The sequence below is a fragment of the Ovis aries genome, chromosome 8 (assembly GCF_016772045.2).
Source record: "Ovis aries strain OAR_USU_Benz2616 breed Rambouillet chromosome 8, ARS-UI_Ramb_v3.0, whole genome shotgun sequence".
Lineage (NCBI taxonomy): Eukaryota > Metazoa > Chordata > Mammalia > Artiodactyla > Bovidae > Ovis > Ovis aries.
This window is the reverse complement of record NC_056061.1, coordinates 36,598,586-36,621,674: the sequence shown is the minus strand read 5'-3', so window position 1 is coordinate 36,621,674 and position 23,089 is coordinate 36,598,586. Positions and strand designations below refer to the sequence as shown.

At 38.2% G+C, this 23,089-nt stretch overlaps 1 protein-coding gene across 1 annotated transcript in view; it reads right to left on the bottom strand.

Moving 5' to 3' along the window:
* The window catches only part of ASCC3 (activating signal cointegrator 1 complex subunit 3), a 341,266-nt gene that overhangs the window by 88,593 nt on the left and 229,584 nt on the right, over window positions 1-23,089 (bottom strand). Inside the window, exons 25-30 of the mRNA XM_027972421.2 lie at window positions 22,255-22,475; window positions 20,312-20,397; window positions 18,671-18,837; window positions 18,415-18,560; window positions 18,174-18,294; window positions 15,896-16,038 (exon numbers count right to left, since the gene is read on the bottom strand). Coding sequence (XP_027828222.1) covers window positions 15,896-16,038; window positions 18,174-18,294; window positions 18,415-18,560; window positions 18,671-18,837; window positions 20,312-20,397; window positions 22,255-22,475 — 884 coding nt within the window. The remainder of the gene's footprint in view (window positions 1-15,895; window positions 16,039-18,173; window positions 18,295-18,414; window positions 18,561-18,670; window positions 18,838-20,311; window positions 20,398-22,254; window positions 22,476-23,089) is intronic.

Below are 23,089 nucleotides of genomic sequence, written 5' to 3'. Positions count from 1 at the left end.
AGCATGTTGTCCATGCTTCCATAACTATGCAGGGCAATAAAAAAACACAACTCTGAGACAGCCATTCTGATCTGTAGCTCCTATGCTCTGCTCCCTTGCTTTGTGCTATTGGGTAAGTCACTTAATTCTTTTAAGTTTTCAGTTCCTGCATCTGTAAAACTGGGATAACCGGAGCAATCCTCCCAGAATTCATGATTAAATGGGATAAGGTAAGCCTTTAGGGAACGATTAAAGTACTTGATAAATATATCAGTTATTACTAAGCATAACAAGAGCTTTACCTCTTTAGTCAATAGGACATATATGATATCAACTAAGACAAAACAAAAAAGAAAAGTCTCCTATCTTGAAGCTGCTCTTAATTACACAAACATTCCATGAGGCCCAACTCAGTTCAAATGTCCAATGCTCAGCAAATCTGTAGATAATGTCTGTTTTGATACTTAACATTCTTAGCCTAATAGTCTTCTGTACTAGATGGTCCTTAACCCACTCCAGTACTCTTGCCTGGAAAATTCCATGGACTGAGGAGACTGATAGGCTATAGTCCACGGGGTCGCAAAGAGTCAGACATGACTGAGCGACTTCACTTTAAGAGGTCTGAAGCTTGATCAAAATAGAAAGCATGTGGGATGGGACTTTTGTATCATGAACTAAACCTATTTTAATTTGATAAAACAGATCCTTTAAGTTGAAAATATGGTTACCCTCATTACAGTCAACTTAATTTCTGATTTTCAAAAATCTCAACATCCATCTTCAAAGCCTGGTGCTGAATTTTTGCCTGTAGGAAGAGGTCAGTATGTATATGTTGAATGAAAAAGCAAATGAATCAAAGAAAACTACAGTAAAATGTCAGTAGTAGAAACTCCACCAAACCTGAACTTGTGATGATTTGGTATAAACCTAGAGTTCATCTATGAAGGCTTTACTTGTACTGTAGTTGGGTGAGTTATGTTTAGCTTAAAAAGAGAAAAATTTTCAAGCATCAAAAAATTCCTTCAGCATGTGGTATGCATGCGTGCTCAAGCTGCTCAGCTGTGTCCGACTCTTTTGCAACCCCATGAATTGTAGCCTTCCATGGAATTCCTCTGTTCATGGAATTTTCCAGGTGAGAATGCTGGAGAGGGTTGTCTTTTTCTCCTCCAAGGGATCTTCCCACCCAGGGATCCAACCAGCATCTCCTGCATTGCTAAGAGGATTCTTTACCACTGAGCCACCTGGGAACCCCCATTAGGCATGTGGAAATAACATCAGTTCTGTTTTTCATGAATGTGCTCCTACTGTGCACCTATGCAGTTTTCATGAATTCACTTTGAAGCATTGGATAAAATTATAATTAGCACATTTCCTTAATAATGTTCAATGTCATGTCAATGTCATATAGCCGATTAATTTGAATTAACAAATTAACAGTATTGTTTAACAATACTATGTTCCAAGGAATTTTTATCTTCCATACTCTGATTTTCATGTTCCCACATCTAGATTCCTTTCATATAGTCAGAAAGCTATTCCCTTTCCCACTTCAGATTATTTCCCCGAATCTACCTTCTGGTGGTACCGTAGATCTTAGAATACCACTCAAACATTGTGGCGCAGGACCTTTAGGGCAAAAAATATTGTAGAATTGTGTTTAATTCATTCCACTTGTAAGGATGTAAGGACTGAAAAAAAAAAAAAAGGTAGTTCTCTTTGATGTGCTTTTCTTTTAGCTACCTGGACCTTATTTAACAGTGGGGAGGAAGAAAGGGTTAGCTATGCTGCTAACCGGATAGATAAGTAGAGGAGATGAGGAGGAGAATGTGAGACAGACTGAAGAATACAGTCTAATCTTCAGCCAGGGTTCTGTTTTCCCATTCCAGATATGCATCTCATCCAAAGTGTGAGTGATGAAATAAGCGCAGTATTCTGAGCTTTCAATCAGGAAACCCACTCAGAAGAAAGGGTGTTCCCTCTGCTCTTTTATCATGCAGAGCAGGCTGGCAACTATCCAGATCTCAGCACCATTCACCCTGCACGCTAGACTAGACTAGACTGCAGAATATTTGGCAGAATCCAACAGACCATACTTGTTAGGTACTAAATTATAAGATTAATTAAATTACATAGAAAAGCTTCTAGAAGGAGCTGTATATGCTATTTGCTTCCATTTCCTTCCCCGCCCACCCATTTACTCAGCTCATACCAAACTGGCTTATGTTCACAACATGTCACTGACCATACTTGCCAAGTTTGTTCAGGACGTCCAAGTGCTAAATCCCATGAGTGTTTCTCTGTTCTTATCTCACTCAACTCCCATTAACATCTGATGGAGTCAAGCACTCCTTCCTTCATGAACCCCTCTTGCCTACAGAGTTCAGGATGCTATCTTTTCGCACTGGCACCACTACCTCTGGGTCCTTTGCCAGCTCCTCATTTTCTACCTAAGCGCACAATGACAGTCCCGCAGGCCTGCCTTCTAAGCTCCACACTCTCTGAGGGTCTCAGTTGCTCACTTGGGTTCAAAGGCTGCTTCTTCGCAGATGCTCCCAAGTTCATGTGTTCATCTCACTCACTCTGTGAGTTTTACACACGTACTATATTTAACTTCTTGAAAGTCTTGCTGTGCTGAGTTTAGTTGTGTCCAACTCTGTGCAGCCCCATGGACTGCAGCCTGTCAGGCTCCTCTGTCCATGGGAATCCTCCAGGCAAGGATACTGGAGTGGGTTGCCATGCCCTCCTCCAGGCTTGAAAGTCTTAGAGATATAATATGTCAAAAACATAACTTCCCCCCCTTTTCTTTCCTTTTGTTTTTAAAGCTCAAATCTGTTTTCTGTCTTTCTCTTTCCATCCTAAATCTGTCTCCGCCTTCTTCTCTTACAGTCTCAGCTCTACCCATTTCAATACAAGACACTATTATTTACTCAGATGTTTAGAGTTAATAACTGGGGCACCATTCCTGAGTCTCTTCATTTTTTCAATCACCATTTCTCATCTATTAGACAGTCCTACTGAATCTAAAACCAAATACATCTTTTAATTCCTATTGTTACCACTCTTAGGTGGCCTCGAGGTCACCACCATCATTAATTCCATCCATACTTCCACTTCAAACTATCCTCCAAGCAGCAAAGTGAAGTAAAAGTGAAAGTCACTCAGTTGTGTCTGACTCTGTGACCCCATGGACTATACATTCCATGGAATTCTCCAGGCCAAAATACTAGAGTGGGTAGCCATTCTTCTCCAGGGGATCTTCCCAACTCAGGGATCGAACCTAGGTCTCCCAGGGGATCTTCCCAACTCAGGGATCGAACCCAGGTCTCCCACATTACAGGCAGGTTCTTTACTAGCTAAGCCACCAAGAAAGCCCAAGAGTACTGAAGTGGGTGGCCTATCCCTTCTCCAGTGGATCTTCAAGACCCAGGATTTGAATTGAGGTCTCCTGCACTGCAGGAGGATTCTTTACTAGCATACTTCCACTTCAAACTATTTTCCACTAAGCAGCATTTAGCGTAATGTTTAGCGTAAAACATTTAGCGTAAATCCCTTCAAAGCCCAGGGACACCCTCTCCCTTAGAGTCAGCTTAGTTTGCTTCCTCACTTCCTTCAGTTCTTCTCTGTTCAAAAGTACCTTCATCAGGGAGGGCTCCTCAACTTGCACTACTCTACATTTCACTACTATCCCTGGCACACCCTATACTCTTTACTTTGATTATTTTTTCTCCCCACATCAATGATCACAATCTGACATACTTGTTTATTAGCCATCTTTCCCACCAGAGTGTTAATCCCACAGGACAGGAACTTTAGATGGGGAAACAGTGGAAACAGTGTCAGACTTTATTTTTTGGGGCTCTAAAATCACTGGAGATGGTCACTGCAGCCATGAAATTAAAAGACGCTTACTCCTTGGAAGAAAAGTTATGACCAACCTAGATAGCATATTCAAAAGCAGAGACATTACTTTGCCAACAAAGGTCCATCTAGTCAAGGCTATGGTTTTTCCAGCGGTCACGTATGGATGTGAGAGTTGGACTGTGAAGAAAGCTGAGTGCCGAAGAATTGATGCTTTTGAAGTGTGGTGTTGGAGAAGACTCTTGAGAGTCCCTTGGACTGTAAGGAGATCCAACCAGTCCATTCTAAAGGAGATCAGTCCTGGGTGTTCTTTGGAAGGAATGATGCTAAGCTGAAACTCCAGTACTTTGGCCACCTCATGCGAAGAGTTGACTCATTGGAAAAGACTCTGATGCTGAGAGGGATTGGGGGCAGGAGGAGAAGGGGACGACAGAGGATGAGATGGCTGGATGGCATCACCAACTCGATGGATGTGAGTCTGAGTGAACTCCGGGAGTTTGTGATGGACAGGGAGGCCTGTTGTGCTGCGGTTCATGGGGTCGCAAAGAGTCGGACACGACTGAGAGACTGAACTGAACTGAACTGACACAAGAAGGAGCTCAATAAGTGTTGGTTTAATACATGAATACATGAGTGTCTTCTGACAGTACTGAGAATAAAAATCCAAACTCCTTAACCATGGGTCAGCGGCCTTGCATGAGCTGGCTCTGGCTTGTCTCTCAAACATAACTTGTACCACCCTCCTCCTAGCTTATTCTGCTCCAGCTGAATCTGAACTTCTCTCAGTTCCTTTAACATGCTGTTCCTTCACCTGCAAGGCTGTTATCGTCTCTCTTGGCATATCCAGCTTGTTCTCATGCTTTGGTGCTCAGCTTAAAAGCCATCTCCTTAGAGAACTCTTCTCTGACCATTCTACTTAATGAAGAACCTCCCATTCCTCTATTCTATTTCATTTCTTATTGCCTTCTTCTAAAGCAATTTTGATAACTGATATCAACTATTCATTTAATCATGTATATATTTTTATCTTCTATTTTCTTCACTTAAGCTTTTCGAGATTTGGGATCAATAAGGCTAACTCATGTGCCTGGTAAGTTGTAGACAATCAATAAATAGACGTTAAATAAATGAATACTTCACTAATTCTGTTAAGAGCTACCTACTGATTTAAGTGAGAGAATTATTTAATGGATATTTTTGAGAGGGGAGAGAAAGTAATTCCTAATTATGTAATGTCAGGTAAACTGGCAACTGAAGCTGCTGATCATGAACTGGATGTTGTCTGAATCATACGGCTGTATAAGCACTCATCATTAGTAGAAATAAAAGGACCCAATGGAAAAATATTACAAAATGTGATCTATGAACCCTCCATGTGTGTGCCTATTCCTGCCATACCGTCTCTCCTTCAGTCCACCCACATAGGCCCCGTGGGGTACTTTTTATGTGAAATTGACTGAGGGAAGAAAAATTTCAAATGGCTTTGCCAAAGAATGCTCAAACTACCACACAATTGTACTCATCTCACACACTAGTAAAGTAATGCTCAAAATTCTCCAAGCCACGCTTCAGCAATATGTGAACCATGAACTTCCTGATGTTCAAGCTGGTTTTAGAAAAGGCAGAGGAACCAGAGATCAAATTGCCAACATCCGCTGGATCATGGAAAAAGCAAGAGAGTTCCAGAAAAACATCTATTTCTGCTTTATTGAGTATGCCAAAGCCTTTGACTGTGTGGATCACAATAAACTGTTGAAAATTCTGAAAGAGATGGGAATACCAGACCACCTAACCTGCCTCTTGAGAAATCTGTATGCAGGTCAGGAAGCAACAGTTAGAACTGGACATGGAACAACAGACTGGTTCCAAATAGGAAAAGGAGTACGTCAAGGCTGTATATTGTCACCCTGCTTATTTAACGTCTATGCAGAGTACATCATGAGAAACGCTGGACTGGAAGAAGCACAAGCTGGAATCAAGATTGCTGGGAGAAATATCAATAACCTCAGATATGCAGACGACACCACCCTTATGGCAGAAAGTGAAGAGGAACTAAAAGCCTCTTGATGAAAGTGAAAGAGGAGAGTGGAAAAGTTGGCTTAAAGCTCAACATTCAGAAAACGAAGATCATGGCATCTGATCCTATCACTCCATGGGAAACAGATGGAGAAGCAGTGGAAACAGTGTCAGACTTTATTGTTTTGGGCTCCAAAATCACTGCAGATGGTGACTGCAGCCATGGAATTAAAGGACGCTTACTCCTTGGAAGAAAAGTTATGATCAACCTAGATAGCATATTCAAAAGCAGAGATATTACTTTGCCGACTAAGGTCGGTCTAGTCAAGGCTATGGTTTTTCCTGTGGTCATGTATGCATGTGAGAGTTGGACTGTGAAGAAGGCTGAGCGCAGAAGAATTGATGCTTTTGAACTGTGGTGTTGGAGAAGAATCTTGAGAGTCCCTTGGACTGCAGGGAGATCCAATCAGTCCATCTGAAGGAGATCAACCCTGGGATTTCTTTGGAAGGAATGATGCTAAAGCTGAAACTCCAGTACTTTGGCCACCTCATGCGAAGAGTTGACTCATTGGAAAAGACTCTGATGCTGGGAGGGATTAGGGGCAGGAGAAGAAGGGGACAACAGAGGATGAGATGGCTGGACGGCATCACGGACTTGATGGATGTGAGTTTGAGTGAACCCCGGGAGTTGGTGATGGACAGGGAGGCCTGGCGTGCTGCAATTCATGGGGTCACAAAGAGTCGGACACGACTGAGCGACTGAACTGAACTGAACTTGAACAAGATGGTAGCACTATAGGAAGTACACTGACGTGGTATTATGGTCAGTTCATGGATGACCCCAAAGAAAGAAGTAAAAGTTGACTGTAATGTATTTCCCTGTCACTTTACTGTAAAATAGAGATGAAGCGAACTGATGATCCACTCTTTACTCTGTAGTTACTGATTAGCCAAACGGCCAGGAGCTTGGCAAGAGTGCTACCAGAGAACAAGGGGCAAGAAAGCAGAAGTTTTATGTGGATGAACTTTTAAAATGGTCCAAGAATAAACAGTTACCTATATCCCATGAAGATGTTTACCAAAAAGTTAAGAGCAGTGTGGAAAACGCTGTTAACAGTCTAGTGGGCATCTGAGGGCACCCAACAGCCCCTCTCCCAGGCCCTAGGTCTTGTGCAATGGTTCATGTACTAAGTGGCTCCATCCTGGGAGAGATGAGCTCTGCCTGAGCTAAACACAGGCTTCCATCTCCTTGGGCGGACAGACCCACTGCTGCTGCTGCTCAGCACCTAATATGTGAGCGATGCAAAAAAGCCTGGGCCCATGTAAGTACTTTCCCCATGGGAACAGACAGCTACCTGAAATTATACTGGACCCTTTCGAGCACAGAGGGGACATCTACTTGAGATGGTGTCTAGAATGGACACTATAGATTTTGATTCTCCTATGCTGCCCATCATGTCCTGTCAGTGCCTTGAATGGCAGGATAACTGAATAAGGCTTCAGTTAGGATAGAATAACTGAATGCCTTGTACATTATCATGATCTCCTGTATGATAATGCTCCTGACTGGGGAACTCATGTGATAGAGAAAGATAAGACAAAGGCTGCCAGGAGATCCCCTGTTCTTACTATGTCTCTCATTACCCACAAAGAGCTGGCTTTATAGATTAATGACTCAGAGCGGCGGCTGAGAGACATTACTCTCGGCGAGGCTGGTGTGCTATTTTGTAGGATGAGGTGTATACTCTGAACTAAGTAATCATTAAATGACACTACTTCTCTCACTGCCAGAATACACAGTTTCAGGAACCAAACAATTAAAGTGTGCTGATGTCATTTGCAAACAGAGCTGATAAACAACCTGGGAATTTTTTGTTTCCTTTCCCTATACCTCTAGCTATTCTCAATTACAGACTTAATGTCGGAGGGATGTAACAATTTATGTGGAAGCTGAAAGAGCCACAGGGCCATGTGAGGCCCTTATGCTACAGGGTGAGCAAGCAAAATGTGGTCGTGGTATAGTCTAGGTAACTGACCCTGATGAAAACAGGGGCCTATTGCTATACCACAAGGGGAGGGGAAATTCTGAATGGACTTCACAGAAATCTTCTCACATTTGGAAAATAAATCAAAGCTTTTTTTTTTTAATCCTTTATATTAAACATATATGAACAGCCAACTTTCAATGTCTCAGGAATGTGGGTTTTGGTAACTCCATGGAACAGAGAATCTTAATTAGCTTAGGGGCCGGCTGAAGAAGAAGTGTATAGGTGATGGGTAGTAGAGAAAATAAATCACAGATATCTCTGATCAGTTGCATATGGTGGCCTCTACCCTTGCTGCCTCATGTATGCACTAACAGATTTTAACTAACAATATGTTACATGTTTAACTAATCTCATGTCTCTGTCCCCATCCCTCACTGTTAAATATAGCATGAGTTGACTGTAGGTAACTTCATACACTGAGCAGAGAACATTTAGAGAGACTTGCCAAAGAACCAGAGGGTGACTGGATAACCAAGAGATCTAGGATTAATGGAGCTAATGATAAAATTTTCAGTTGCCTCCCTTGGGGAGGCATGAGTGGATTTTAGTTATATGAGGGAGAGCTGCATTGTTAGGAGGAATTTTTATTTATTTATTTAAAGTGAAGGTCTGGAGAGGATGTGCATGAATGCATTTGGGCAGCAGAAGGGCTGTGCTGAACCTTCACTGTTTATAGACAACTAGTGCCTGAACGTCTCTCAATACAGGCCAAAGAGGAAAAGATATTCCTTACTCCTGCTGCATGCTAGATACTAAAGCTTAGGCACTGAGATGTTTCTGTCTTGGACTTGAAGCTTGAGTTCAACTCAGTTCAGTTGCACAGTAGTGTCCAACTCTTTGTGACCCAGGAGACTGTAGCACACCAGGCTTCTCTGTCTATCACCAACTCCAGAGCTGGCTCAAACTCATGTCCTTTGAGTTGGTGATGCCATCCAACCATCTCATCCTCTGTCGTCCCCTTCTTCATCTGCCTTCAATCATTCCCACCATTAGGGTCTTTTCAAATGAGTCAGTTCTTTGCATCAGGTGGCCAAAGTATTGGAATTTCAGCTTCAGTCCTTCCAATGAATATTCAGGACTGATTTCCTTTAGGATTGAATGGCTTGATCTACCTGCAGTACAAGGGACTCTCAAGAGTCTTCTCCAACACCACAGTTTGAAAGCATCAATTCTTCAGTGCTCAGCTTTCTCTATGGTCCAATTCTCTTATCCATATATGACTACTGGAAAAACCATGGCTTTGACTAGATGGACCTTTGTTGGCAAAGTAATGTCTCTGCTTTTCAATATGCTGTCTAGGTTAGTCATAGCTTTTCTTCCAAGGAGCAAGCATCTTTTAATTTCATGGCTGTAGTCACCATCTGCAGTGATTTTGGAGCCCAAGAAAATAAAGTCTGTCACTGTTTTCATTGTTTCCCCATCTATTTGCCATGAAGTGATGGGACTGGATGCCATGATCTTCGTTTTTTGAATATTGAGTTGTAAGCCAGATTTTTCACTCTCCTTTTTTACCTTCATCAAGCGGCTCTTTAGTTCCTTTTTGCCTTCTGCCATAAGGATGGTGTCATCTGCATATCTGAGATTATTGATATTTCTCCCTATAATTTAGATTCCAGCTTGTCCTTCATCCTGTCTGGCATTCTGCATGATGTATTCTGCATATAAGTTAAATAAGCAGGGTGACAATATACAGCCTTGATATATATACACTCCTTTCCCAATTTGGAATCAGTCTGTTGTTCCATGTCCAGTTCTAACTGTTGCTTCCTGACCTGCATACAGATTTCTCAGGAGGCAGGTAAGGTGGTCTGGTATTCCCATCTCTTTAAGAATTTTTCAGTTTGTGGTGATACACACAGTCAAAGGCTCTAGCGTAGTCAATGAAAGAGAAGTAAATGTTTTTTCTGGAATTCTCTTGCTTTTTTGATGATCCAACAAATGTTGGCAATTTGACCTCAGGTTTCTCTGCTTTTTCTAAATCCAGCTTGAACATCTGGAAGTTCACAGTTCACATATTGTTGAAGCCTAGCTTAGAGAATTTTGAGCATTATGTTGCTAGCATGTGAGATGACTGCAATTGTGCGGTAGTTTGAACATTCTTTGGCATTGCCCTTCTTTGGGGTTGGAATGAAAACTGACCTTTTATAGTCCTCTGGCCTAACTGAGTTTTTAAATTTTCTGGCATTCTGTGTGCAGTGCTTTAATAGCATCATCTTTTAGGATTTGAAATAGCTCAGCTGCAATTCCATCACCTTCACTAGTTTTGTTCATAGTGATGATTCCTAAAGCCCACTTGACTTTGCATTCCAGGAATTCTGGTGCTAGGTGAGTGATCATACCATCGTGGTTATCTGGGTCATGAAGATCTTTTTTGTATAGTTCTTCTGTGTATTCTTGCCACCTCTTCTTAATAGCTTCTGGTTCTGTTAGGTCCACACCGTTTCTGTCCTTTATTGTACTCATCTTTGCATGAAAGATGATGCTGTGAAAGTGCTGCACTCAATATGCTACCAAATTTGGAAAACTCAGCAGTGGCCACAGGACTGGAAAAGGTCAGTTTTCATTCCTATCCCAAAGAAAGGCAATGTCAAAGAATGCTCAAACTACTGCACAATATCACATGCTAGTAACGTAATGCTCAAAATTCTCCAAGCCAGGCTTCAGCAATACGTGAACCGTGAACTTTCAGATGTTCAAGCTGGTTTTAGAAGAGGCACAGGAACCAGAGATCAAATTGCCAACATCCGCTGGATCATGGAAAAAGCAAGAGAGTTCCAGAAAAACATCTATTTCTGCTTTATTGACTATGCCAAAGCCTTTGACTGTGTGGATCACAATAAACTGTAGAAAATTCTGAAAGAGACAGAAATACCAGACCACCTGACCTGCCTCTCAAGAGGCAGGTCAAGAAGCAATAGTTAGAACTGGACATGGAACAACAGACTGGTTCCAAACAGGCATCTGGTCCCATCACTTCATGGGAAATAAATAGGGAAACAGTGTCAGACTTTGTTTTTTGGGCTCCAAAATCACTGCAGATGGTGATTGCAGCCATGAAATTAAGATGCTTACTCCTTGCAAGAAAAGTTATGACCAACCTAGACAGTATATTAAAAAGCAGAGACTTTGCCAACAAAGGTCCGTCTAGTCAAGGCTATGGTTTTTCCAGCGGTCATGTACGGATGTGAGTTGTACTGTGAAGAAAGCTGAGAGCCGAAGAATTCATGCTGTTGAACTGTGGTGCTGGAGAAGAGTCTTGCGAGTCCCTTGGACTGCAAGGAGATCCAACTAGTCCATCTTAAAGGAGACCAGTCCTGGGCATTCATTTGAAGGACTGATGCTGAGGCTGAAACTCCAATAATTTGGCCACCTCCTGTGAAGAGTTGACTCATTATGAAACACCCTGATGCTGGGAGGGATTGGGGGCAGGAGAAGGGGACGACAGAGAATGAGATGGCTGGATGGCATCACCGACTCGATGCACATGAGTCTGGGTGAACTCCAGGAGTTGGTGATGGACAGGAAGGCCTGCTGTGCTGTGATTCATGGGGTCGCAAAGAGTCGGACACAACTGAGCGACTGAACTGAATTGAACTTGCATGACATATTCCCTTGGTATCTCTAATTTTCTCTAGTCTTTCTCTATCTGTTGTTTTCCTCTATTTCTTTGCATTGATCGCTTAAGAAAGCTTTCTCATCTCTTCTTGCTATTCTTGGTACTCTGCATTCAGATCGATATATCTTTCCTTTTCTCCTTTGCGTTTTTCTTCTTTTCTCAGCTATCTGTAAGTCCTCCTCAGATAACTATTTTTTTTTGCCTTTTTGTATTTCTTGGGAATGGTTTTGATCACAGCCTCCTGTATAATGTTATTAATCTCTTTCCATAGTTCTTCAGGCACTTTATCAGATCTAATCCCTTGAATTTATTTGTCATTTCTGCTGTACAATCATAAGGGATTTGATTTAGGTCATACCTGAATGGTCTAGAGGTTTTCCCTACTTTCTTCAATTCAGAGATGAATTTTGCAATCAGCTTGAGAGAGTGATGCAAGACCCAACCATCTGGGGTTAGTGGTGGAAGTGGTGGCTGTCCAACTGAGAAATCCAAGATGCATAACAGCACATGCCCACAAACCTTTGGAATCACTGCAGGAGCCTTCGTAATGGTAAGTATGAAAGAACATTACTATTATTAGAGTTTTCTCATTCTCCAGTATGATTTCACATCAGTGATACTTTCTAATACTTTACTTTGAGGCTTCACTGGGTTAAGATAATTTCTTTTGTCTTTGCTTCGAATCAAAATAGAACACATATATTCTCCCTTGGTCACATTCTGTTTCTCTGTCCTCTTCAGATTTGCCTAGCTTTCTTTCCTTTCTCCCCTGAATCCCTCCCCTCCCACCTCCACATCTAGGGACACTTCCTGACTTCACACCATCGAACTGAAGAATTATTCTAATGCTACTGTCTTCCACAGGGCCTCCCTGCTCTACAGCTGCCGGGAAACTGCTCCCATGCTTACCCCGCCTCCTGTGAATGCTCAAGTCGTCAACCCTAGCGTCCTACCCAGAGAACTCATGACCTACCACAGACACCAACCGGACACTGTCCAAGGAGCAGCACCAGGAGCAGTCACTAAGTGTCTAGGCCAGGATATCATGGAGAGTAACTCTTGCAAAAACTTAAGTCTTGAAAAGTGAAGTCGCTCAGTCGTGTCCGACTCTTTGCGACCCCGTGGACTGTAACCCACCAGGCTTCTCCATCCATGGGATCTCCAGGCAGGAATACTGGAGTGGATTGCCATTTCCTTCTCCAAAGGGTCTTCCCGACCCAGGGATCGAACCCAGGTCTCCCACATTGGAGGCAGACGCTTTAACCTCTGAGCCACCAGGGAAGCCTCTAGTCCTATTTATTTAGAGGATTCAACAGTGAAAACCTACTTTACAGTAGGTTTTAGTATAATCAGATGAATTTGCATAATAATCAGTTGTAAACCCTTAGAGAATTTGACTTTAAAGGTGATGGCTTTTTTAGTGGCAGGAATAAAACAAAGCTTGGGTTGTCTTATTCTTGAGATGGGCTTGGTGAAACAAAATGTCCAGAAATGACATAATTTCCAACTGGCCTATTTTAGCAACGAAATATATGAAACAGCAAAGACCATGTAAGTAATTTCTGTACTTTCTAATGAGCCTCGGTGATAGATTTTTTGCTGATTAAAAAAAAAAATACAAAACAGAGAAGTAGTTTCATACAATGGTGAGCAGTTCAGAGTTTCTAAGGTCTCACACCTTTAAATGAAAAATAAAGAATAGTAGAGTTGAACTACAGCAGGGAGAGCACATGAGGTTCACATCTGAGGTTCATGTGAGTCACATATGTGCTAAAGGCACAGTTCTTATATAAAAATGCTTTGAGCACACATCCCCAAATGTAAATAGGTACCTTGTACCATGACTTCAAAGAAAAGTCTCCGTTAGAACACTGTTAGGGATAAGACACAAGAGGAAAAAAACAAAACCAAGAAGAAAATAAGGCTAGATAGATGCTGTATATAAACTAAACTGTATACAGGTATATATTTCATACATCTATTTTTCAGCATTTCCTTTAAGTCAAGATAATGTTTAAATACAACAGGGTCATTATTTGGGCGTAATAAGTAAATAACACAGGATAAGGAACTTTTGACAAAATTATGTGGATTTTAAATTATCTTGTATACCTTGTATAGACCTACAAATCACATTAAAGGAGTAATGATGAAACTTGAAAGATAAATGAGAGCTTTCACCCTACTTCATGGGTTATGTGATAGCTTTTACATGAAGTTAATTTTGGGTTCTGCTACTTATTAGTGATTAATAAGGTCATCTGTGGTCCTACATAAGAACATCTTGAAGTGTTAACTGTTGCTAGTTAACTAATGTTAACATATGACTGTAATATACACAGTACCATCCAACCCTAAATGAGTTGTGAGACACGGAAGGGGAGGACTATGTGACTGTTGAGACTGGCACTAGTAGGCTCGGAGCACTGTGTTTACTGTTCTTCAGGCTACATGAGATGAAAAAGTGGAGAGGCGCAGGGAGAAGGAAGACAATGCAACAGTTTTATCACTGATTTCAGCTACTTTTTTCCAATCGTAACTCCAGCTAGGAACATATTTTAAAAAACCAGAAAAGTGTAAGAAAGAAAAAATCACTATCAATCTATGGCAGGAGACAGGAGAATACCTACATTTAGAAGTACTGGAAGGAATCACAAAGAATCATATTAACAGACTGTTTCACATAAAATGCAAAAACTGCCATTTGAAAAAACTAACTCAGTGAACTACTAAAATTTACTAATAAAGCAGATGAAAGGTTAATACATGTATATATAACTAACACATACATATGGAAAAAAGTAACATACTTCATGAGTGACATGCCTCATACCAGGCATGCCTCATTTTATTGTGCTTTGCAAATAACGTGGCTTTATTTTTCCTTTACATACGGAAGGTCTGTGGCAATTTCATGTTGAACAAGTCTATCGACACCATTTTTCCAACAACATTTGCTCACTTCATGTCTCTGTGTCATATTTTGGCAATTCCCTCAATATTTCAAACTTTTTCATCATTATTTTATTTGTTATGATGATCTGTGATCAGTGATCTTTGATATTACGATTATGACTTATGGAAGGTTCAGATGATGATGGTGAGTGTTTTTTTTTTAGCAATACACTCTTTTTATAATAGATTAAGTTATGTACTTTTTTAAAGACATAATACTACATCACACTTAGATGACTATAGTATAGTGTAAGTGTAACTTTTATTAAGCACTAGGAAAGCAAAAATTTTGTGTGATTAGCTTTACTGCAATGTTTGCTTTATTGCAGTAGTCTGGAACCCAATCCACAATATCTCTAAGGTATGCCTGTATAAAGTTTTAGGGGTGTATGCATGGGTATATGGTATTTCAATTTGGTAAGGTTCCCACACAAATATATTTTTAAAATGCTGTACTGCAACAGATAAAAACCCAAAGGAATGAAGGGACAAAAGAGAATAAATATATGGAAAAAAATGTTCAACTACAAAAAAATGAAGGCACACATTAAAACACTAAAACAAGAAACATTTGATCTATAACAATAAATTAAAACAAGTGAGTATATACTGAGACTGTTACTCTCATACACTGCTGACAGTTCATACATCAATAGGGATAATCAAAATTGGTACAGCCCTTTTAGAAAGTAATTATGTGTGTATGAAAAATTATAAAAAATGGCTACATTATTTGAACCATTAATTTTAAATTTATAAGTCTGTACTCAGGAAATCACTCTAAATAAAGAAAAACCCATAATAATAAAGATGAATGATTATTTAATTATAGGAGAAAAGTACAATGGAATAGTCATATAATAGAATTATGCAGATATGAAAACATTTTAATGATGCTTATTACTTAAAGGACAATAATAGGCTTTACTTATCAGTGTTTTCTAAGTTTTTGAAGATGGTCATGTTATATAGTTTATACAAAGTTAACTTTGCAAAATTGATTATGAATTTCAAGAGCAGTGAACATTCAAATATTATGGAAAAAACTTAGCCAAATATTAAAATATACATAGGTGATGAAGTTAAGGGGAGAAATACAGTAATATATGGGAAGCCTGGGTGGCTCAGTGGTAAAGAATATGCCTTCAAGGCAGGAGGGATGGGTTTGATCCCTGGATCAGGAATCTCTCCTGGAGAAGGAAATGGCAACCGACTCCAGTATTCTTGCCTGGGAAATCCTGTGGACAGAGGAGTCTGGTGGGCTACAGTCCACAGGGTTGCGAAGAGTTGGACATGAATAAAAACAACAGCAACGGTAATAAATAGATTAAAACTAAACATAACTATATATGTAATTCCCATTATACTACAATACACACTAATTTGACAGGAATAAGAAGTAGAATTAAAATATGTTGCTTACCTCTCTTTCATCCATATTCAACCACTGCTTTGGATCTTCTTCGGTAGCTAGAAATGCTATCAACTCCAAAGCAGTAAGACGAGTTTGACGTCTTGATGAGACAAATATCAAAACAGGTTTAGCTGGAGAATGGCTTCTAATTGCTGTTGAAAAATTGTAGAAAATAAAATAGTAAGCCACTTAAACCAGAATCTGAATTTCATTAGAATATCAAATAAATGCATGAAAACTAAGGATGTAAATGATTTAATTGAATTCTTAATTTGGTCATGAAATTCTGACATTATACTAGAGAAATGATAGGAAAGGAAAGGTAGCTGTCTCTACTTAGGGGAATTTTCTGCCCAAGATAGGGAAGACTGAAATATCTTGACTCCTGGTTCAGTTCTGACCTGCCAAGGAAGGAGACTTAAAAGCTGAGACTCTCCACAAACAACTGTATATGGATACAACTGTACAGGTCTATTTTTGAGTTGTGTTTCTGCTTGGCCAAGCAATGCTATTGCAGCATTAGCTGGTCCTGGGGTCTGGAGAGAGAATCAAGACCTGAGGCAGGGGTGGGGTTGAAGGAAAGCCACAAAAAATTCCTTTTATTTTTGTCCTGTCACCAGTAGATAGAAAAATTAAGTGAGTTTGTATCAACAAATTAATCAGATATGTCAGAAAAATGTTTTCCCCAAAACATAAGCATACGGTTTAAAGTGGGAAGATAAGAGAATGCAGAAGAGAGCTGAAGAAAATACCATACTTGAATCCATGTCTGAGTGATGGCACATAGGGAGTAGAAACACAGAAGATGAGTAGTTTGAAAACTGGGTAATAAGACTGAAAAAATATTACTTAAATAGCCACACAAATCATTTGACTTAACTGGAATTGAAGTTTCTTTGCTATGCATAGGTTCCAAAATACTGATAAAATGGTACAAGGAGAATTTATACTTATGTGTACACAGGTCTCTTTAAACAGAGATATTAGAAATTTTTATACTAAAAAGTACAGCTTCCTTATAATTTCTTGTTTGAAAGGTGAGCTGCAGAATTTCTTTTTATGGGCTAAAAGAACAAGGTTCATAAATGGAAATGTTGACATGACCTTGGCTATATTTATACCTAAGAGTGAGAAATAAAGCTATCACAAAATCATAAATATAAACTCAAAGAAATATAGTGATCCACTACAGGTATAATAGTTTACAAGGATAGCTGCTGTACTTATGCAATATTTAGAGAAGTGTAGGTATAGTTAATTTACTATTGATTTACATAATATAAAATGCTTCATTTCAATCACCGGTTTGGGATCAGTCATTCCTTTGGAACCAATCTATCAAACATACTATGAAAAATTAACACATTCACAGTAGATCAGAATTTATAGAATGCAAATGGTAATACTTTGATAAATCATATTAGAGATACATTCAAAATACACATATTAGTACAATATTGGTATCATTGGTGCACATAATCATGAATGAATGAATTTGCCTCTTTTTTAAACTTCAAACATTTAATGGATTTTTGCTGCTGCAAGAACAGGTGTGGCTGAACAGTTCACGGCAGATTTATTGTTCATTAGTGATTTTGTACAATGCTTCTGTGGAGGTGTAAATAATCTGAACTGCCAAGATTGGTCTCCAGTTCACAATCAATACTTTGCTTCTGTCATAAGGCTAATTACAGCAGCTAAAAAGTCACCTCACAACTGTCACCTCACAATCAACAGCAGTTCACATTAGAGAATTTATTTTGGAGGTTATTTTTAATTGATATAATAAATATTCCTTATGCAGCCTAAACACGAAAACATGTTTCAATAAAACAGGAGTGTTATTCTTAAATCTTTCCTGCCTGCCTAATTTGTTAGAAAGGGAAAAACAAAATATAAAACATAAACAGATACATAGCCAAAAAAAGTACTGAAATTTTTCAGATGATTTCTGATAAAAATTAATATTATGAGTCTAAAACAAATATTCTATTTGTCATTTACTCAAGTTACTATCATAATACCTTAATAAATTAATTTTAAGAATTTGATTTTTTAGAGTACATATATTTATTCTACTATGAAGACATTTTCACTTATGAAATTAAACTTTCAATAGTCAGTTCAATATATATTAATATTCCTCAACAGTTAACGTAAATAGTTCTAGATATCTGTAGAAGTTGGAGCAGCACCACCCTTTCAAAGAAGCCCAGGACATTTAGAATGCATTTAAAGGCTACCATACAAAACGGCTGTTATTCATCCCAGGATATCTGAAGCTTACCCTGAAATGTAGGCTTATTCATACTAGCCATACGAGGACAGTAATGTTGACCTGGGAAACCCTGAATGTGAACTTCCAGTGGAACTGGGCGTACTGATGGTCGGAAGTTGAACAAGCCCATCTAGAGTAAAAATGAGAGAGAAACCATTTCCAGTTTTTATACTTTATAATATTCTAGTGCTTCCTTAATAAGGCCCTAACCCATACTATGAAATGTCTGGTTTACCAATCTTTCACATACCTGACGAATATTGAGCCAGTCAGCAAGGTCTCTGGCATTAGCTAATGCAGTGGATAGTCCAACTATCCTAACAGGCTTTTCTGTGTGGGATGAGATGAAATTCGTTCGAGATACAATGACTTCTAGAACAGGGCCTCTTTCTTCCCCTAAGAAAGAGGAATAATGGACGTTAATCATTTAACAAGTCCTGATGCTAGCTGCTGCAGGTATGAGGAGTCCAAGTTTGTAAACTGGATTCAGATGCAGTGGTACCCACCGAGCAGATGGATCTCATCTATGATGAGAATAGTGACTTGCTTTACATAGTTCCTATTTTGCCAGCTTCGGCTGACTCCATCCCACTTCTCTGGTGTGGTCACAATAAGGTCAGCCTTGGCAATGGATTTCATATCAGGAGTTACATCTCCTGTCAGTTCAATAACTCTGGAGAAGAATAAAAATGATCCCTTAAAATTTTCAGGTAACACATGAGCTTAGAAAACCAAAATATGGCCTTCAAAATAAAATTTTATTATGCTTAAAACTAAATCATCTCCCTTTGACTTCTGAAATTTTCTGACTTGAGTCCAAAACAGATATTTCTTAATGATTCTAAGATGATTTCCTCCCATAAAATGAAGAATATATAAAAGCGAATCACTGAAATCTAACTTCTATGCAGATATGCAAGAGTATCAAACTTTGTTTTCATTATGTTTACAAAGTCTCTGCCCTTTGTGATTTTACAGAGGTGAACTCACACCTCCTCCTTATGTTGGAATAAACACCTTTCTAATGAGGGAAAGTGTTAACTTATTAAGACAAAAGGAGGTATTCATGAAGAATATAATTGTGTGTAAATTTTGTTTCTTTTCTTAGGTTGAAATTGTCTAGATATTATAGGCAAATTCAAATATATAAGGACACAAACAAGGTAAGCTGGGTCAAATATATTGTCTTCCCATTCTGAGAAGATCTCAGAATTATTGTGAGAAAGAAGGAAAACTGAAGGCTAACTCCAAATTTTAGGTAACCATGAAGTCATTTTTATATCTGTTTTGACATTCAAAAAACAAACAAAAAAATCAAGATTAGTTCCTCCAAGGATAGCATTCCCAAAGCTTTACGTTCCTTTTATTATTTTTTTACATTTTATTTATTATTTTGAATAGGTAATATATTTGATGGTTCAAAGTATATATATATATATATATATATATATATATATATATATAGTAAATAGTCTCTGCAAAATGGATATTCTCATCACCTGATTCTCATTCTGAAACAAACACATAGTTATATTCTTCATCAAGTTTTAAAAACAAAAGGGGAATACTTAAAAACAGTTCTTTAAACAGTATCTTGGAAGATCTATTTTTCAGTATATAGAATTCATTTTTTTCACAGAGTAAGACAATATTTTGCATGGTGTGAATGTGTCATAGTATATTTAGTGATGCTCCAGCGGTTACTCAGGTTACATGCAATCTTGCTATTAAAAAAATATTATAATAAGTAACCTTGTCAATAGTAAAAAAAATTTTTTTTAAGTCATGTTCTCCAATGATTTTCTTTTTCTTTTTTTGGTAAATTATTTACATGCAAAATGCCTTCTAAGCAGTTTTTGGAAGCTACTTTGAAGTGTGTGAAAGAAAAATAGGGACATATCTTATTTTTCTTTTGTTTTTGATCTAAAGTTTTGAGAAAATTTTCTTGCCAAATAAAAGTATAAGTAAATTAAGGGCTTTCATTTTTCAATCTTGAAACAAGTGAGAATATTGATAACATTTTAACTAAAACACTTTTAAATAAAATGAAAATCATTTAAAAGCATTCAACAGTTTTAGGCAAATCTTTTATTTCTTGATCCTTTTCAATTATTCATCACATATCTTCTGAAAAAGGAAGAACTTACTTTTTACCAAGTTTTTCTTCTATTCTAACTTTCCAATCATCCATTCGTTCACGTACTAGGGCTTTTAAGGGTGCAATATATACTGCCTAAAATGGGGATGCAAAATGATCTCATGAAAACAGCGACATCATTTTCAAATACAGGTAAACTCAACAAAATTTATCAAAATATAAGTGTAGCTTTAAAAATGTATCTTTTAATACTGAAAGACTTACAATTTTAAATTAATGGGAAAATTAATTAGCTTAAACTACATTTAGCCAAAGTAAGACATGAATGTAACAAATCATAAAAATACTGACATAGAAAATTTTAAATATTTTTTAAAAAGCACCATTGGTATTTTCTTTAGGTGGTTTATAATGAAATTATCATTAAAATTTTTTTAATTTTAATCAGAAGATAATTGCTTTACAATATTGTGTTGGCTTCCGCCATACAACAACATAAATGAGTCCTAAGTATACATATGTGCCCTCTCTCTTGAACCTCCTCACCACTCCCTTCTGCATCTCACCCCTCTTGGTTGTTACAGAATGAAATTATCTTTTAACATAATGTGAAAATTTTTAAAAAACTAGAAGATAATAAATTATATATGTTATAACTCTTTCATGAAAAAAGCTCCTAATTTTGAAATTATACAGATAAATAATCTGGTTGTTTAAATTTTAATGCAGACTTTATGGAAGACGCCAATGCCAGTCATACATTTTAGGTGTTCTACAATTTAAAAAACAAAAATAAATTAAAAAAAAAAAACAACGCTGGTCTTTAATAATCTAAACTTTCATACAGATTACTTACTGGAAAAAATTCTTTCCTCTATAAAATGTTTCAAATTTAGAACAGAGCTCTACTGGTTGCGTTAATTTGTCTCCTAATGGCTTCTATAGTAGCTCATCTGCTAAAGAATGCGCCTACAGTGCAGGGGACCCCGGTTTGACTCCTGGGTTGGGAAGATCCCCTGGAGAAGGGATAGGCTACCCACTCCAGTATTCTTGAGCTTCTTGGTGGCTCAGATGGTAAAGAATCCGCCTGCAGTGTGGGAGACCTGGGTTTGATCCCTGGCTTGGGAAGATTTCCTGGAGAAGGGAATGGCCACCCACTCCAGTATTCTTGCCCGGAGAATTCCAGGGACAGAAGAGCCAGGCAGGCTACAGTCTGGAGGGTCACAAAGAGTCAGACACAACTGAGTGACTTTCATTTTCACTTTTTTTCACTTTCAATGGATCCATAGCCACATAATAAACTTAAGAGTAGGAAAACATAAAGCTAAGCAGGGAAGAATAACTACTAAGTGAAAATCATTAAAAAAGGAAGTTAAAACATTTCTAAAATCACAAATGATGAGGAAAAGAGCACATAATTCTAATCATAACAAGTAAATTCACTTTTTTGGAAAAAAAGGTTTCTGAGAGTACTTCACATTTCAAGAAAGCTTAAAATCAACACTTATTTGACTCGACACATTATTTACATTAATAATAGCATGGCCATTTGGAGAAATGTGGAATAAAGGCTGCCTTGGTATTTCCTGTGTGTAATCAGCTATATTTATTAAAATATTAGCATTTTCTTCACAGCCAAAGGGTTTGATTATGATTAATGATTATGAATCATTATATTTCTTATAAGTATGGCTATGAACTACATATCTTACAATGAAATTTCCTATGAATTATAGATACTTTACAATGAGGAAAGGACACGTGAGCACCAATAAGTACATTAGAAATCTAACTAAAGGCTTCCAAAGTGTTAATATAAATTTTCTTGTGGCCATTTACTCATATATTGATCTGGGCCCCCCTGGAAAACTTAGAAGAGAGTGGCAAATCTATTCAGTATAAGTCCTGCCAGTATATTTAGAACTGGCTAATTTACAGATTATAAATTATGTTTTATAACTGAATGTAAATATATGATTGTTTCCAACTGACCTTTGAAGCAGGGTACTTGTTGAAGACTCTGAAAATGGCTAATTCAGCTGCAACAGTCTTTCCTGATCCAGTGGGTGCTCCAAGTAAGACATTACAGTCTGTGTGATACAGCGTATGAAATATTTGTGTCTGCACAGGGTTAAAGTGGCTGAAGTTGTACAGTGCTTCATACGCTTCACAGCCCAAAGCTGTGATAGGTAAAGGCTGAAGATCCAGTAATTCTGAAAAGATTCAACAAGTACATACAAAACTGGAGAACATGCATGTTATAAAATACTGTCTTTTTGAAACAAATTATAATAATCCTTAATTCTTTAGAGGGAAAAAAGGATTAACCAATTCTTATGTACTAGTTATAGATCTTCCCCCCCTCCCCATTACCATGATTATGATATTGACATACATACTAAACACTTTTCTCGCAGAGCTCCCTCTAAGACAGCGCTAATGATCTTCCAATCAGGAAAGAGATTTGAATGAGTGGTATATGGAAATATACATGTTTTAGAAGAAAACTAAATCTACACCAACCTGTAGAAGAAGGAAAACCACTTGCAAACTAGTAGTAGAACAGTTACCAAGAACAAATAACTCTTCATTTGTTAGATAATTGACAAAACAGTGGTTGAGTGCACTGTTGTTCTAGACAGTGCAAACTAACATGAACTTAAGAAGAAAATAAAATAAATACAATAAGAAGAAACTTGGGTGGGAGTTTTAAATCAGAGCTTGACTGGGTAAATAACTGTGCTGAGAAAACATGGAAAGAAACTATATTTAACTGTAAATCATCAGAAGTCCAGGAGATTAGAAAATCAAAATGATTTTTAGAAAT